The 17,250-nt window shown below is 35.6% G+C and overlaps 1 protein-coding gene across 1 annotated transcript in view; it reads right to left on the bottom strand.

Moving 5' to 3' along the window:
• Positions 1-17,250, bottom strand: part of LOC117171226 (SUMO-activating enzyme subunit 1) — a 48,621-nt gene that overhangs the window by 27,526 nt on the left and 3,845 nt on the right. The window contains exons 2-3 of the mRNA XM_033358329.1: positions 10,862-11,033; positions 94-350 (exon numbers count right to left, since the gene is read on the bottom strand). Of these exons, the coding sequence (XP_033214220.1) occupies positions 94-350; positions 10,862-11,033 (429 nt within the window). The remainder of the gene's footprint in view (positions 1-93; positions 351-10,861; positions 11,034-17,250) is intronic.

The raw sequence follows: 17,250 nt of genomic DNA, 5'->3' as shown, positions 1-17,250 counted from the left end.
AACCAATTCAGATGCCGAAAATAAGATCTACCGTAATAAAGAATTCCAAGATCGCTTTCAATTATTAGTAAAACATTGTTAATATCAACTTACTCAACGAATGTGTGAGTTCCTAAATCTGCAAATGTGTATCCAAACATGCCCCATACATCTCCAACAAAAAAGTTGATGTTCTGTTTCCTGGCGATTTTATTAAGACGTTTTATCTGCGTCACTGTACATTCGGAAGCACAAATCACATCAAAGTTGTGAAAGAATTCATCTGGTTTGTCATCCAGATTGCTTTCGTCGGCAGTTACTGATACCATAGCATTCAAGTTTTTAGCTCTTTGCAATGAAGCCTGAGCTCGCTGAAAATTATAAATCGACATTTTCTTAAATAAATGACGACAGTAGGTGTGTGTGATGATTCTCGACTCACCGAGTCTAAAACGGACGGAGGCGGTGAGACTTCGGATGGGACCAGTTCGTAATTTAATTCTCACCAAGTTCTGTTTTCACTGCGTTTATAACTGCTATCGAATATCTACATCCAAACTCGTCTATCGGTAACCGACTGCACTCGGAATTTTTGGTTTTCTGCCGTCGAACTTTGGACACTGTCACACATCGGACACTATCATCAGCTGTTTCGCGGACACTGTAAGAATCAGGTGATTAGCCCAGGGCCGATGCGTCCGATAACATTAGTATACTATCAAGGGCACATACAAGACATCGTATCGATACAGTCCTGTAAATCGACGCAGATTGGCTGCGGGGTTAGACTGCGTGCGCTTACAGTGTCCGATACGCTGAATCCCGATGGGTGACAGTGACCGAGGTTCGACTGTATTTTCTTTTTTTAATTGAAATCTTTTTTTGTCGTTATTTTGTTGAATATTAATTTTTAAACTGAATATTTAACTAATTTGTTCAAATTTGTTGGAAATTTAACTTGTTTGCAATTAAAATCAATTTCCTAAATGTTTATGTTCGTTATGGAAAATTAAACATTTTACCGAAAATTCCTTTTGTTCATTGAACATTAATTTCGAACTGAACATATAACTAATTTGTTGAAAATTCCACTGATCGGTTAAAAATCAACTTTTTTTCTTGAAAATTCATATTCTCGTGTTCAAAAATCAACTGTTTTATAGAAAGTAAAACAATTTGGTACAAAAATAAACTGTTTCATAGAAAATTAAATTTTTACTGAAAATTAATTCTCTTAAATGAAAATTAAACTGCTCCATATTTGATCAAAAGGACCCCGCACAAAATACATTGAAAAAGGTCTCGGTGGATTTTTATATTTTTTCATTTTTTTATTTTTAACCCCCTGATCAATAATATACGTAGCTGAAGGTCGAGAGAAAAATAGTTTTTCGTTGATGTTGCGTCTACAGCTTGCTAAAGAAGACATACCGACACTAGAAGACGGTTTGGTGCCACGCTCAGGGATCATGCGCAGCTCTGTGCTCCTTTGATATTTTGTAGTTTAGAACCTCCGATCAATAATGTACGTGTCTGAAGTCGAGAGAAGGATACTTTTTCTTTGGTGCTGCGTCCAAAGTCGCTTTTCATGTCTGCTAACAGATATACCGACACTAGAGGACTGGTTGGCACCTCTACATGGTTCAGACATGCACATTATCGATCAGGGATCCTAAACTTCAAGACGTCAAAGAAGCACAGTTAGGCATGAGCCCTGAGCGTGGCGCCCAACGGACTTCGAGTTTCGGTACGTCTACTCTAGCGTGGACAAAAAGCGACCTTTAATACGATACACGGAAAGTGTCCGCTTAGATTAGGTAAAACGTTTAGTTAGAAGAGTTAAACATTTAGTTACTTTATGTAAATTGTTCTCGTAAATCAGTAATTTGGACAAAATTGCTAAGTTGGAGAGTTTATTATTTTCGACAGATTATGTATAATTTTATTATCTTCAGATTAGAAAAAAATTGAGTTGTTATAGAGATATTTTAACTTACACTAGCCAATCTTTTGTCTGGTATCGCGAAAACGAAGTTCCCTGAAATCCGTATAATGCAATTTGGAGGTCAAGTTTGTTGTTTGTATCGCGTTTCTTGATATTTCAATATAGTTATCACCTACAATCGAAACAATTGTAAATTATTATTACAGCATCATAAACTCTATTTAATATTAACATGCGCGCACATGTTAAGTGGTAAAAAGCGTTTAATTGTCCAAAGTAAATCTGAACTGTCACTGCTCCCGATTAGACCGTCGCCATTTTATTTTGCTGCTCCCACAATGCACCGGCGCTCTTCCGATAATTCCTTCAGACACCTATTCTTAAAATCTCTATTATAGCTATACTTATCAGGGGTTTGACTATATGATGTGCCTGGTATATGGAAAATAGTCAAGGATATTCATTTTCGCTGATCCAGGAATCTTTCTTAATTTCTTCGTTCGCTTTCAGCTAAATGTTTAGCTATAAAAAGTAATAATATCTCTGTCGCAGCTCAATTTTTTTTACCGTGTACAAATGAAAAGCTGTCCATTTTTTACTTTTTGGAATAAGAACTTTTTATCGGGAATGTGAACTAAAATTTAGAAAAATCCTCCGAGACCTTTTTTCAATGTATTTTGTGCGGGGTCCCTTAGAACCGCCTGTAGTAACTTATTTGCTTTCCTCGCCAAGGGCTCTAGTTAGAGGTCGGAGATTCGATAGGTTATTAGCAACCACCTTTCTTCATAACTTTTATCTCGATTCTCGCTCTCTCTTTCTCTCTCTCTCTCTCTCATCTATTCCGTTGCGCCAAAAGGTGTGGTCACCACATTCACAGCATACTTGTATTTATAAATTGGTTTTACATTATTGATTAAAATACAACATATATAATCTCATATTTAATTTCAATGGAAACAATAATTAAATTATGTTTATTGCGCCATTATTACACCATTTGGCCATTTCCCTTTCGGAGTATGCGTGACTCGCTCGGTGGGGAAAGAAGTAACGTAAGGAAGGGATAGAACATTTTTAGATTGATCTAAAAGTGTCGTGTTATTTTTGTAAATAACACGTTTGTTCCGCAACACTGCTCCGACCCAGGTTGCTGATCACCGTAAGTGAAGGCCCTCACAAAGTCGTTATGTAAGGTTCCCCACTTGGGTCCATTAGTGTCCAAGGTCTTTTGTTTCAGGCGGCATTCACTCTGCTGACACTCTTTTTATTAACTATGTGTTTGCCGCCATACTTTTGTATCCTGACATACTTCTCCAGCTTCTTTTACGTCCATGCATTTTTTCATGCAGGCTCTCGTGTTTCGTTAGCTTCTTATGTCTCTTCTAACTAGGGTCTCATTCAAACATTCTAACCATTCTTTCCGCAGTCTGCCTCTGGGCACACTACCATTTACTTTACCTTGATACACTTGTATCGTTAGTCGTTCATTTGGCATTCTCTCAACATGCCCGAACCATCTTCACCGATTTCTTTCCCATGTGTATATTAGCGTCTCTTCTGTACCACATTCTTTGACAATTATCTCGTTACTCACTTTATCAATCAGAGTTTGCCGCATATTATGCGCATGAATCTCATGGCAATTGCGTTAATTTTACTCTTATACTTTTCTTGAAAGTCCATGTCTCGCTACCGTATACTACATTTGGTAAAATATAGAATTATGTGTTGCCATTTTAGCTTTATTTGATATATTTTTACTTCTGATCCGGGGCCCTGCTCTACCAATAACCTCCTTACCTTCGCTTTATGCGTTTATCTAATTCCTCATCTATCTTCCCGTCCCTAGTAAATAAGCTACCAAGGTATACATACTTATTTTTATGTTTTTACATTTATATTTTTGAGTATATTTTAATCACGGTACTTAATAAGCTAATTCCTCTGTAATTATTGCAGACGATTTTATCTCTCTTTCGTTTGTACATTGGTACGATAATCGCTTTTTTTCAATCGTCTGGGACGTCTCCCATCTCGAAACATAAATTTATCAATTCGCACAGTCTATGTGGTATGTACTCGTCACCGTGTTTAAGCATTTCAGCGTTAATATTGTCTACCCCGGCGTCTTATAGCTTCATCTCCGAATTGTCCCCTAAAATAGTATCTGAAAGCGTCTAGTATCCCGTCTGCATCATATAGCATTTCCCCATTACTGTTCCTCATGTTGACAAATTCTGTACTTTTATTTCCCTTAATTTTTTTATAAATCAGTTTCTTGCTTCCTTCAAAGTCGTTTTGTATTTTCTTCTCTCCTCCTGTTCCAATTTTATCTTAACTTTCCTTAATTAATCGTTTCAGTATTCTCTTTTTGTGTCTGTTATCATTTATACGTCTATTTCTTTCCTCATCGCTAAGACCTGCGATGTTCAAAGTTTTCCTGTACGCTTTTTTTTGCATTTTAGGCAGCCTGAATTTCATCACTCCACCACGCATCACCAGATATTCTTCCTACAACCGCGGTAACACACATTTTGAACGTACACCTAACGATGATGTCCCGGAACTTTGCCCATGCGCCCTCTATATTTTAATTTTTTATAAGCTCCTCACATGTTGCCCTACCTATGCTTTCGATTATCTTATTTTGGAAATCTATTCGCACATCCGGTTTCTCTAGGTTCTCGATTTTTATTCGCGTTTGTATATTTGTATATTTCACCAGCTCTCTTAGGCTTTCATCCGCAACAACAAAGTCAATTATACTGTGGCTACCAAGTATTTGTAAAAAAATTGACCCCTTTCTAAGCATAGACCAACTAATTTATTTCCGTTATAGTTTGTTCTTAGATCCCCAAAATTACCTAGTACTCTTTAAAAATCCTGACTTTGGATGCCCACCCCTCCGTTCATGTCTCCTAGCAGAATTATGCTTTTGCAATGTTCACAAATGTTTATTGTGTTATTTAAAGTGTTTTAGAAGGCCTCTTTTACTTATGTGAGATCACTATCAACTGGCGCATAGCATGCTATCATGAATAATCTTCTGATTGCTACTTTCATTCTAGCCCACAGCAGTCTGGGAGATACGAAATCATGATCTCCGAGATGCTGCTTCGCTCTTTCATTCAAAATCTGACCTACTCCTTACCTATCATGCTATTCACTATCTACTCCTGACCATATTTTAAATACGTCTTTCAACACGCCGTTTTCTATGTCTTTACTTTCGCATCCCTTTTCCTTTGTTTCAGGTACACATAAAATATCTAGTTTCCTCACGTCCATAGTTTCTCGCAATTCTTTTATCTTGTGATCATTTACCTCCCAGCATTCCAAACACCCGGTCTCCATTCATAGCCTGATACATGACCTTCAGATTTACTGTGTGCATGCCTTTTGTCAATTAAAGTTCCAGTCCTTTCCGAGGCTATTTTATAGTTTGTATTATTCATTATTTACATTATACGCCTAAGTAGCACCTTTATGCAATAGGTTTATTTTCTGAGTCTAAATCATGTTAAAGTTAAGTAGCAATCAAAGGATATATTTCATTCTTTTGGAAATTGTGAAATATCACTATATTTTGCTCTACTTTACTATAATAATTATTTCCTTATAATTTTAGTATTTTTCGTAATTTTTAATGTTGTTATTATGAATTACTTATTTAAATCAAGGCTTAAATCTTCGCCGCAAAAATACTTGAAACCTTGCAGTCTATGGTGTGACAAGTTTTTCATTCTTTAAAAATAATAAGAAACATGAAAAAAATTAACAATTGGTTGAACTCTTAGACGAAAAACAATCTGCCCTCTGTGCGGGCACATTCTTATTGCTTTCAAGTTGCAGCGCGTCCACGGTGCACGACTTTTGGTTCTTGCGCTTCGCGCTCGATAATGTATTTACTTCACGCTGCATGCTCGGTCTTTGTACTTCCCCACATTTGTGCAAAAACTTTTTTAAATTAAAGGTCAAAGCATAAAAAAAACTGTAATTTAAAGATTACGAATTATCTTTTGTTAACGCTCCTTCATCTTTAACGAACACATTCTCATCACGTATCTCGTGCTTCGCCCTTGATTTTTTCCAAAATGCGAACTTTTCTACATTAACTTCAACACTATTATATCAAATGTAGATTACATTTATGTTTGTACTGCGGCTCGAGATTGATTATTCAGTTATTGCAAACTAAAGTACAGATTATATTTATAATGGATAATTAAATTTTTTTTTCCTTATTTCTAAATTTGTTTTTCAGCCATACTGAAAAGTGTATTGCAATAAATTTATATTATTACAATTCATTATATGCATGGGTATTGAAGCAGACATATTTGCGCTGTATTGTTTTTATAATTTAATAAGTTCACCTTCTATAAATTAACTATTTTGTTTTTATAAAAATTTAATTTTTTATTTTCAATGTTTTTTTAAGATTAAATCGAAGCTCAAAATAAAAAACAACGCGTTCTATAAACAATTATTAATACCGAATTTGGAGCTCTTTTGTGGGTGACTTGTAACTTGCATAGTTAGACCACGAAACAGAATGTTTTATTATTAATTTTTTTTTTTTTGATCAAAATATGAATTTTCGATTTTTCACAAAAATTCCAAAAGTTTTTATGACAGCCTGGGGGTGGGGGGGGGGGGCGTTTTACACACATCTAATGTGTTTACATTATACTTATTGGAAACAGTTTTTCCCTTTCTCAGATGACCTTTTTTTTAGAAGTCGCCCCCAGTATTGGCTCGCCGCCCGCGCCCCTGGGTACCTAGTCCGCCACTGAGTCACGGTATACTAAGGTAGAAATGACATCTGTACATGAATTAATTTCTGATGATCCGAGGAAAGCTCCTTCGATAGACTGTTTTTCTATATTTCTGCTCAAGTTTTCGTACATTTTCTTATAGAGTAGGTTTTGTGGAATTTTTAAAATACTGCTTTCTTTACTTCGGCTTTTAGAAGTGAAGATTCAGAAGTTCGCATCCGCCTTGACGGTGTATGATGTATAATCGCGGAACAGAAGAATTGATATACAAGCTCTTACGCATATGCATGATCTTATTTGTGGCGATGTCAAGGGCCTTAAGCTCGTTTTTCGTCCATTGAACCACCCCAAACGAGTCGAGTAAAACTGGGATGGCAAGCACGTTATTCGCAGATACCTTGTTTAACGCCGACCGATATGAAGACCAAACCTGTCGAAGATACTTGTATCTGCTTCAGAGAGAGTCATTCACTGACGTTACGTCCTGAATGCGGCTTTGAGGCACGCCCAGTTACGTATAGGTTTCTCCAGTGTCAAAATATTTAATACCACTTATATCCACAAGCTCACGGTCTACCAGAAGCAGAGATCATTAGATCATTAGGCTGCAGAGGTCTCCAGGAGAATTTCGCGGTGCGAGAGATAGTCAGAAATGTGATGCAAAAGAGCAGAAGGCTAACGGTGTCGATCTAAAAGAAGCCCCTCTTGAAGGTGGTGTTGTTCATTATCACACGATAATTTTCCGATGAGATAGTAAATAAAGTTTACCAAAGGGGCATTAATCTATATATGCGTCTGATTGAGAGTGGATGAACCTTTAAGCTTTCCAACAGACAGAAACTTCGAGCAACGTTGTTCGCACATCCTCCACATAGGCTCAATTATGCAAGCAATCCTGTTCTTTAGCACAGCTGCAAAGATCTTTTATAGCATGTTGAAATAAGTAATTGGCCTGTAATTTTCTGGGTTGGACAAGTTGCCTTTTTGGGAAGGAATATAGTACGGCTTAACACGAGACACTGTGGAATAAGTGTTTTCGATTTTAAATATGAGGTGAATATGCGGGCCAGATGTTGGTGTATAGAAGTAGACTTCTTGCGCCAAAAGTTCTTGATGCCATCTGGTGCTACAGCGGAAAAGTTCTTCGTGTCCCTAAGTGCTTTTTTCACGTCTTCAGCAGTAATTCATGGACATTCCTCCTCAGATGTTATAAGGTCGCAAATCTCCTTGAAGCTGCTAATATTATTATTATTATTATTATTCTTTCAACTCCAATGTTTTCGGGATCTTGTATACCTCTCTCCAAAAAGTCTCTACCTTGTTGGGCTTGGGTGGATTTTTGACAGAAATAGGAAGATCGCCGAAGTGGCACGATGGAATAGCGAGAAACTGTTGATTCTCCTTGAGTTATCTCTACTTCTGTATTTTTCTAATTGCGTCAGATAACAGCCGTATTTTGTCAACAATACGCTGCATGATTGTCAGCCGCTTTAACTTGTTCGGTGTGTGACTGTAAATCCTCAGTTTTTGGGCGATATTTCGAACCCTTTCCGTGAACGGTCTAACAGCTGTTATGTAGTCAATCACACACTGAACGCGGGAGGTATTCTATCGTGCCCATCCAATCTTCTTGTTCAGTTGATGCAAGCGTCTTTTGGTCTTTTGATCCATTGTCAGTTTTAGCCATCGATTTGAATCAATTAAGTTTCTCGCAGCACCAGAAAAAAGAGCAATTGATGTTCATGAGGTTGGACTCCTCCGAGATATCCTCATGAAGAGAGGCATTTATATCAGTCAGCTCTTAGGGCTTAGGAAGAACCTACATGTTAATGTTCCTCCTTGTCCTGAAATGAAAATCATCTGTCAGGCAATGCCTGCTTTCCGCGGTTGGTCTTAATGTCGCTTCCTCCTCTTCGTCTGTGGCTTCTTAATACAGCGGTTACGCAAGCGCTCGGTATACATATCCAGTTTCTGAGAGGTAGGCAGCTTCGTTTCGCAAAGACTGATGCGAAACGTGCTGAAGCTATGGGGGTTTCTGGCACCACACAGTAAGCATAAGCTACAAAAAGCCTCCGCGAGTGAAACAAATTGATAGTTGGCAGCGAAGTAAATTAGAAGACGAGTAGGAGCTGGAGGATGAAAAATAGAAGCGCAGATTAAAAGATTGAAGAAGGGCAAAGTATAAGGCAGTGATGGCTTTGGTAACGAGACATGGATTTACAGTAGCAAGGAAAACAGAAGGAAGTAGCAAGAAGTGGTAAAAAAATTATGAAAAGGTGAAGAATTTCTTCAGGAGTAGACGGAGGGAACAATATATATGTTGTTTAACACGTGACATAGAAAAATTTGAGAAAAAAAAGGAAAATTATGTGCTTTCTTTGTTAATTTTAAGGGCAGCGTTACCATCAGTAAATGGGGAAAAGTTGTAAGAAATAATGGGGAAGAAAGAAATAAGAATAGGATTGATCGAGAGTAAGCAAAACTTACTAAGAAACGAAAGATACGGTGAAGGTAAAGACTCAAAACATCGAAATAATTCAAAAGGTGGATATGATTCAGGCAGGAATATCCACTGAGCCGCTCATTTTTGTGGTGTTCAATGTGAACAATGCAGAAGAATTCAAGAAAGGGTTAGAGGAAAAATTGGTGGCAGAAGAGGGCAAATTTGGGACTTTGGAATACGCGAACGACGTAGCAATAATAGATAAAGCATCAAAGATTTTGGAAAATATGATAAACAGGCTAGAAACTATTTACAGGAAAAGAAATTGGTTTTAAATGCAGCAGATTCAAAAGTTTCGGTTTTTGGGCGGAAAAATTGTAGGAAGAAAGAGAATATGAAAATCTTTTAGGCGCTGGTACAGTGATCTCATGTATAAAGTGGAAATATGGTGTTAAAGTATAAAGTAAGTATAAGGATGTGGAAAAGTTGCATGAAAGATAAACTGATCACAGAAAATTTAGGTACTATTCCTTAAGCCATTTGAAAATTCGTACTTCACTTCAAAGACGAATATATGTGCAAAAACTGAATATACGACTTTGCAAGTAGAATCATTTGAAAGATTGAAAAATTTCGCGTTGAATCCGCCTACGTTGAAATGATTTTAATGAACAAGACAAAATATATTTATTTTCAATCTTTAAAGTTTTTTTCATCAAAATGAACCGTTTTAGATCTTGAGTTCTACTCTTTGCCAAATCTAGAAAAGTGTTCCTGAAATTGTTGAAAAATCATAAAATCAAATCGTACTCTTTAGATCTAAATCAAGAACAAGATTGAATACACTCTCAGCCGTTTAACTAAAAATCGTTTCAACGATAAGTAACTCTACTTTAACGCATAGAAGGTGCAGTTTAACGCTTAAAATGGGACCGTACTCTTACCGTAAAATAATTTACAAACATTTATTCGTGCTAGGTTGCATGTATCTGAATGAGAGGATGAATGTGTGCGCATGCGTGGAATCGCATCACCGGACTTTTAAAATGCAATCGTTTCACCATTAAAGTGCATACTTTTAGCGTTAATCGAAGAATCGTTCCACGGTAAAAGTGATTGTCTTCTAAAAATGAAAAGGCGTGACTCTATAATTTAGTCGACATCATTTCAGCGCAAAACCAGATCGTTTAAGAGTGAAACGAATCTGCTTTTAAAGTATCCTACTTTAAGGATTAAAAGACCGGCCTTATCTTTGAGGGGAAATTTCTGAGGGTGTATTAAATAATTTCTAGGTATCAATAAAAATTAACTCATGCAATAGAAATTTTCGGGAGCCAAAAGTCCAAGATTCGTCGTTAACCTTCATTTGTTACAAAGTGCAAATTTATATGAAAACTTAAACCTTACATAATATTTAATAGACCTCTAGAATTAGATTTAAAGAGTAAGATTTACTTTTGATGTTGTGAATTTTACCAATTTTTTGTAAAGCTTTTCAAGATTTGGCAAAGAGTTGAATTTAAGATTTCAAAACGTTCATTCATTTTAAAAAACCTTTTTACTTTACTTTTACACATTATATTTAAATATTTACACATTACTTTGATATATATTAGTCTTTGAAGTGATGCATGAATTTTTAAACCAATCAAAGCAAATGTACCCAAACTTTCTGCCGGTAGTATACAGAAAGGGAACATTGTAAAAATTACTTACATTTTTTCCAATCTGGTCTCTGGGGGCTAAAAATTGAGAACACACATCTAGTGGGCTAAGAGGCCTATGATCCATAAATCTTACAGATTTTACACCAGCTAGTATTATGTTTTTCGCTACTTCTGCGCAATATCCATTCAATCCAATCAACAAGATTTTTGCAGATCGTAATCTAGAAGACGAAAAAGATAACTTCAAGAAGGATAATTATGTAAGACATAGATATTCGTGCTAGTAAAGATTTGACTATTCGTACCACTATTGACACAGATTGGATGAATTGGAAAAGGGTACCAATCAGAGTTAATAGTGGTAGGAATAGCTCAATTTCTCCCATACATTAGGGATACGAATAGGCACTTCGAACTGGGTAATAATCGGACATTTGTATTTTACAGCTATTGCAGTATCTTTTCAAAGACCCATATCGATATCCGGTGAACGGGTAGTGAAGTGTTTTCTGGCGAGTATATCGCATAATGCCAATGATTTTTTAGTTTGGGAAAAATTATCGAAAAAATTCCAAAAGAAAAGCACTGAAAATTTGTATTACTATGCCGCTTTATTACTATTTTTGCACTAAACCATAGAAGCACACAGAAACACGGACCGACATGGATGTATTTAGTAACAGCTCTTCTCTGCTTTTTATATATGAACTGCAAAATACTTCTAATTTCAAAATAAACTTCTTTAATAAAACCCCATACAAATAAAATAGATGCTGTGGTTACATGTCCGACTACAGCAGAGTGCTAATGTCCGGGTGAATTTCTTCGTGTAAGTTTATCCAGTTACTAACAGAATGTAAATTAAAAAGACTTTTTCCAGTGGGCACAAGCGTTAAAGAACATCTTTAAAACGGCTTTAAAATGTCCTAAATCAGTCCATATAACGTTCCAGAAACAAACAATCTTCCAGAGACGTTTTAAAGACGTAATTCGAACATAAAACATTTTTGGAACATTATTTGGTCTGACTTAGGACAGTTTTTAAAACGTTCAAATAACGCATTTTCACTTGTACGTCCAAAAAACGTTTTGAGGACGTTCTAATTACGTTCTAAGATTTTGTACCCACTGGGCTTGTTATTATTATGAAGATAATTTGCATTTTATATCTATAATTGGGTACGTACCAGAGAGCTATTGTATACAGTAGCTCCGTAGTTTAATAAATGTAAATATTGTGCTGAAATTCTGTAAAATAGTTCAAAATAATGAGGGCAAGCCTGTCTGGCCAGGTGTGCCCTTATATATTCTGAATCATTTCCCAAAAATTTCAGCACAATCTTTACACTTTTTTATATTATAAAGCCGCCAAATATTATATTGCCTCAAATGGCATTCATCCCTGTGACAATTAGAACGGTATAGGTCTGTTTCGCAACAAACAACGCCGCTACGCTGGATGCTTTATGAAACATTTTAAAATCAGGCACGAACTTTTGCAATGACGCAATTAGTACCGAAAAATCGGACTATTTGTACAGAAATTTCGATACAAGTAGCCATGTCATTATAAAAAATGAAGTTTTGAAATATTGTTATAGGGAAAAAAGTATCACTACCAAACATTTCTCCAAGCTTTTTTAATTTAAAATTATTCAATTCTAAGCTTTTTTAAATTTAAACGCTTCCAAATTTGACATTTTATTGTAGATAATCTTGAATGTGAATAAATCAAATTGATGATTATAACATTTTTTCAATTCGATATGTGATTAATGTGTGAACGATATTCAATTTAAAATGTAATGAAAAGTAAGGATTTCACGTGAAAATTATATTTTGAAACAGTATGATTGTAACGGTCTGGATTAGCCAAGCTCTTGGCAAGTTACATTGCGGCATTTCTCATTCCGAAAAATTGTAAGTTCACAAAAAATTAGCAAAAATTGGTGGTATGACATATTATTTCAAAGACCAATTACGGTGCCCCCCCCCCCCCTATGAGACGCTGAAAAGGAATAAGGGTACAACCTACATTATTACTATAACTAATAACAAGCGCATACCTCCCGCACATTTTTGCCAATTTTTTGTCGAATTTAAATTCTTGTAAATAAGAGATGCCGCGCAAATGACTTGCCGCAATTTTGGCACCTTTTTATGGGCTCTAATTTTTTCGTAATTAATAATCGAACTTTTTTCTAAATAAATTTTAAAATTAGCGGCTAATTACGATAAAATAGTGGCATCACTTTAAAAAAAGTAAAAAAAGCGTCAATTACATTTTTGATTAAATTTTATCATTTTATTTTTGCTATTTCTTTAAATTTGTTTAAAGCATATAACTTTTTAAACTTTTATCAGACTTAAAATTGACATGAAGATAACTTGCAAGTTTTTTTTTCATCTACCAAAATTATTGAAAAATATGTGAAAACTCTTAACCAAATTTTGTTTGCAGCTTTGAAAGTACACACAATTTGTTAATTTTTTATTGAGTTAATTCTGTTACCGAACCAGAACCTCTTTTTGGGTCCCGAAAAATTGGTATAAAATTCTGATTCGATTTTAAAAATCTTTCAAAAGGCAGCGTGACAAAAAAATTTTAAAAGAATTTTATATCCTATATGTAAACTAACGAACTAAGGCGCTTCAAACGGCTGCAATTTCGTCACCGCCAAAATATGTCTGAACGGGTGAGTTGGTAAATGCAATATTTTAACCATATACGAGGTCTATCCCAAAATCATCTGACCTTGTACTCTAGCTATGTGCGTAGTTGTGCTATCGCCAAAATAGATATTTACCATTTTGGGAGGACATATGTGAGGCCCCTTACTAAGTTGCATGAACCTGTGAATCTTTAGTCGACTTGTGTATGCAGTTGCGTAAAAGTCTAACCATGTGCGCGTCACATTTTAGGATGACTGAACGCACCCGTCAAAAATTGTGCGGAAGATTTTTTACGAAGACTTCGATATTCATATTCCGAACCCATAGTTCCCGCCAGGAACAGATGTTTTGCGCTTACCACTATTTCGCCTGGAGAGCGATAGTGGAGGTAGACGCGTGCTTGATGTTCTCCTCTCCGGTCCAAGCAGCACCGCAGATATGAAATATCTGACAGGGTGCTTGGGACGATTTTTAATATATACATATATTAGCATATTTCATTTATATAACTTATCTTTCTACCTTGTCCATCATGTTAATATATTGTTAAACTTTCAAAAGTATCAGTCAACCACACCTGTGATATTAAAATATTGAATAATGTAAAATAAATACTTTGCACAATTCTCCTTTGAATTACATTATTTGAAAATAAATGTAAACATACTGAAATAAAATAATTAAAATTCTACTCACTATTACAAATTTATATTGAAAAGTTAGTCGCCCCAAGCACTCTTAACAGAAATTTCGTACCTGCGGTACTGCTTGGGTCGGAAAGGAGAACATCTAGCTACGCGCCTATCACCCCCCTCGCTTTCCAGCCGAAATAGTGGTGGACGCTGAACATGTGTTCCTGGCGGGAATTTCCCCAGACTGGGCATGTCTGGTTTAGGCAACTTAGAAGTGTTCATACTTCAGTAGAAAGTGACCCTCACTCTGGCAGGCGCGTGAGGGCCAACTCATGACAATGCCAACTGTTTTATTCGAAGAGGAACGCGTTGTTCATCGAATACGCTCTAAAAGGTCAGATGGAAAACAAAGAGTATTACTAAAAAGTTCTAAAAAGATTGCGTGACGCAGTCAGACGAAAACGTCCGCATTTTTGGGCAAGTGGCGACTAGCTTCCTCGCCACGATAATGCGCCAGCACATTCATCAAACCTTGTACAACAATTTTTGGCAAAACAGAGACACAGAGACGATTAAAACAAATGTGACGAGTGCCCTGAAGGCCATTCCGAAAACTTACATGCAGAACTGCTTCAGGGTGTGGAAGTACTAATGGGAGCGTGTTCTTCAGTCAAATGGGAATGACTTCGAAGGATGCTATTAGCCGGACGACGAAGGGTAATGCCCGCGCAGTTATGAATACAGGTCGACTCGTAAGCTAAAGGGAATTATACTAGTCCGTTCAGAAAGATTTTTCCTGCAAATTTTCTATTGTTTTTGTTTTTTGTAATTGTAAATCGAGTATATTTTCCCGCTAGAAACTGACGCGTGGTGCATAGTACGCCAGCGATTTCCAAACTACTACCGACTAGGGATCCCGGAATAGAGTCCGATTCTTCGAAGGAATAGATTCCTTATCCTCGAGTTGGTTTTTTGGAATCGATTCCGCCTGGTGGAATCGATTCTCGAGCCCCTATTCCACGTCGATTCTCTAAAATCTATTTCCCACGTTAGACGTACAGCGCTTGCGCTAGGACTCTAAGAGGAACACGACGCGACAAACCGTTTCAATGGCAACAACAAGGGTACTTTTTCACGGAGGCCTGTTTTGAAATAATCGCGAGAGGCAGGAGCGGCAAGCGGGGGCCTCACCTGTATTCCGAAGTTACGCACAATTACAAATTGTTTAAAAAGTGATATAGGATATTCCAATTACCCACTAGTAATTATTTGGATTTAAAAAATGACAGAAATTGATGAAAATGAACAATAATACGCAAAAGTGTAGTTTTTTATTTTTGAGTCACATTTGAGGTGCTGAATGAGCGGGCATGTTCAGCCATTTCTGTCGTTTTTTTTACTAGTGGGGAATTCTATTGAGTACACTACCGTGTACTGTACACCACGTGCCAGTTTTAAGCGAGAAAATACACTCCACTTTCAATTACAAAAAACAAAAACATGAACATTTTTGGGAAAAATCTTTGTGAACGGACAAGTATAATTGCCATTAGATTATGTGGTTAAAATATTTCGTTCAACAACTCACCCTTTTAGACATACTTTGGCGGTGGTGAATTTCAAAGACGTTTGTCACGCCTTAAAGAGACAAACTAGTATATGCAGATAGTGCTTTTCTGTAATTTAAGTTACGTTTGCGATTTCAAAAAATCAGCCCGGTGACACTCAATGCGAAGCCTGCAAAGTAAAACTAGGATAAGATTTTACCGTGGGCCATAAGGCGAAGCGACAGCGCTGTTTAACTGCAGGGCCGCCTTGCTACGAAATTCATGGTGAAAATCAGAAGTGATATTTTTCAAAAATTCTACTATACTTTTCTGGGGTTCTTTCGTCGGATTAATATAGTTGAATAGTTTTAGCATCGAAAAAAACGAATAAATGACAAAATAATGTACACATTTTAAATTTCATGAGATTTAAGAAATTTTAAACGCTGCGAAATTAGAAAGAAAATAAATAAGTTGTAAAAATTTTAATATTTTTAGTATTATTTATTTTACCTTTAAAATAAACCTTAATAATCATTTTTAAGCAATTTTGTAAGGTTTGCAAACAACTAATGCAAATAATTAGATATAAAATTATCTTTTCAGGATTTTGCATTGAAAATAAAAAAATCCGCTTTAATATGTAAATAAAGTTTTTTTTTGTTTGTTAAAAAACAAAATAATGTTTCAATTGCATATAGAAACAAATAACATTAACAATGTTTACATTTTTACCAATAATTTTGATGATTTTTAATACGGACATGATATATATCATAAATATTCGTCTCTTCGAAAATGGAAACTATATTATCTTGTTTGTTGACTATGTAATATCTGAATATTGTTGTAGATATGTTACCCATTTGGTCCAAAACCATGAACATTTGAACAAGATAATATAGTTTCCAATTCCGGATAGAGGGTCCTTGTACCAAGGGTTTCTGCTGAATATGGTTACAAAAATAAATAGGCAGTCACGGACAATTGTCCAGGGGTGGTCCCGAAGGAATTAACCCCCAAGCGGAGGTGTGAAAACCGTGCCAAAAGCTGAATGGCACCTGGGTGAGGTGTCTAGAACGGTGACTCTGGGATACCGGGCGACCTCTCAGAGTAAGCAGCCTTATCCTTGCATGCAGGGCTCTACAAGGATGGACGAACCCCTTTCCCTAGCTTCTTTAATTTAAAATTTAATTTTTAATAATATTATTAAAATATAAATATAAATTTAATTAAATTAAAATTAATGATTAAATTAGTAAATTAAATTTAATTTTTATTTATATAAATATAAATAAATTTAAATATTAAATTAATGAATTAAGCAAATTATAATATTTACCTGTATATTAAAAACACGTCTTTTAAAAATATTAATTAAAAGTCTAATCTGCTCAGTGAATAAAAATAAAAAATTATTAAATAGCTGCAGTATTTTAACTGTACTAAGGTAGCATAATAATTTGTCTTTTAATTAAAGACTCGAATGAAAGATTTAATAAAATATTAACTTTATTAATTTAAATAATAATTAAAATTTATTTTTAAGTAAAAATTCTTAAATTTAATTATTAGACGATAAGACC

This window comes from Belonocnema kinseyi, chromosome 4 (genome assembly GCF_010883055.1).
Source record: "Belonocnema kinseyi isolate 2016_QV_RU_SX_M_011 chromosome 4, B_treatae_v1, whole genome shotgun sequence".
Taxonomy (NCBI): Eukaryota; Metazoa; Arthropoda; class Insecta; order Hymenoptera; family Cynipidae; genus Belonocnema; species Belonocnema kinseyi.
The sequence above is the reverse complement of the archived record's forward strand: the minus strand, read 5'-3'. Positions and strand labels throughout refer to the sequence as shown.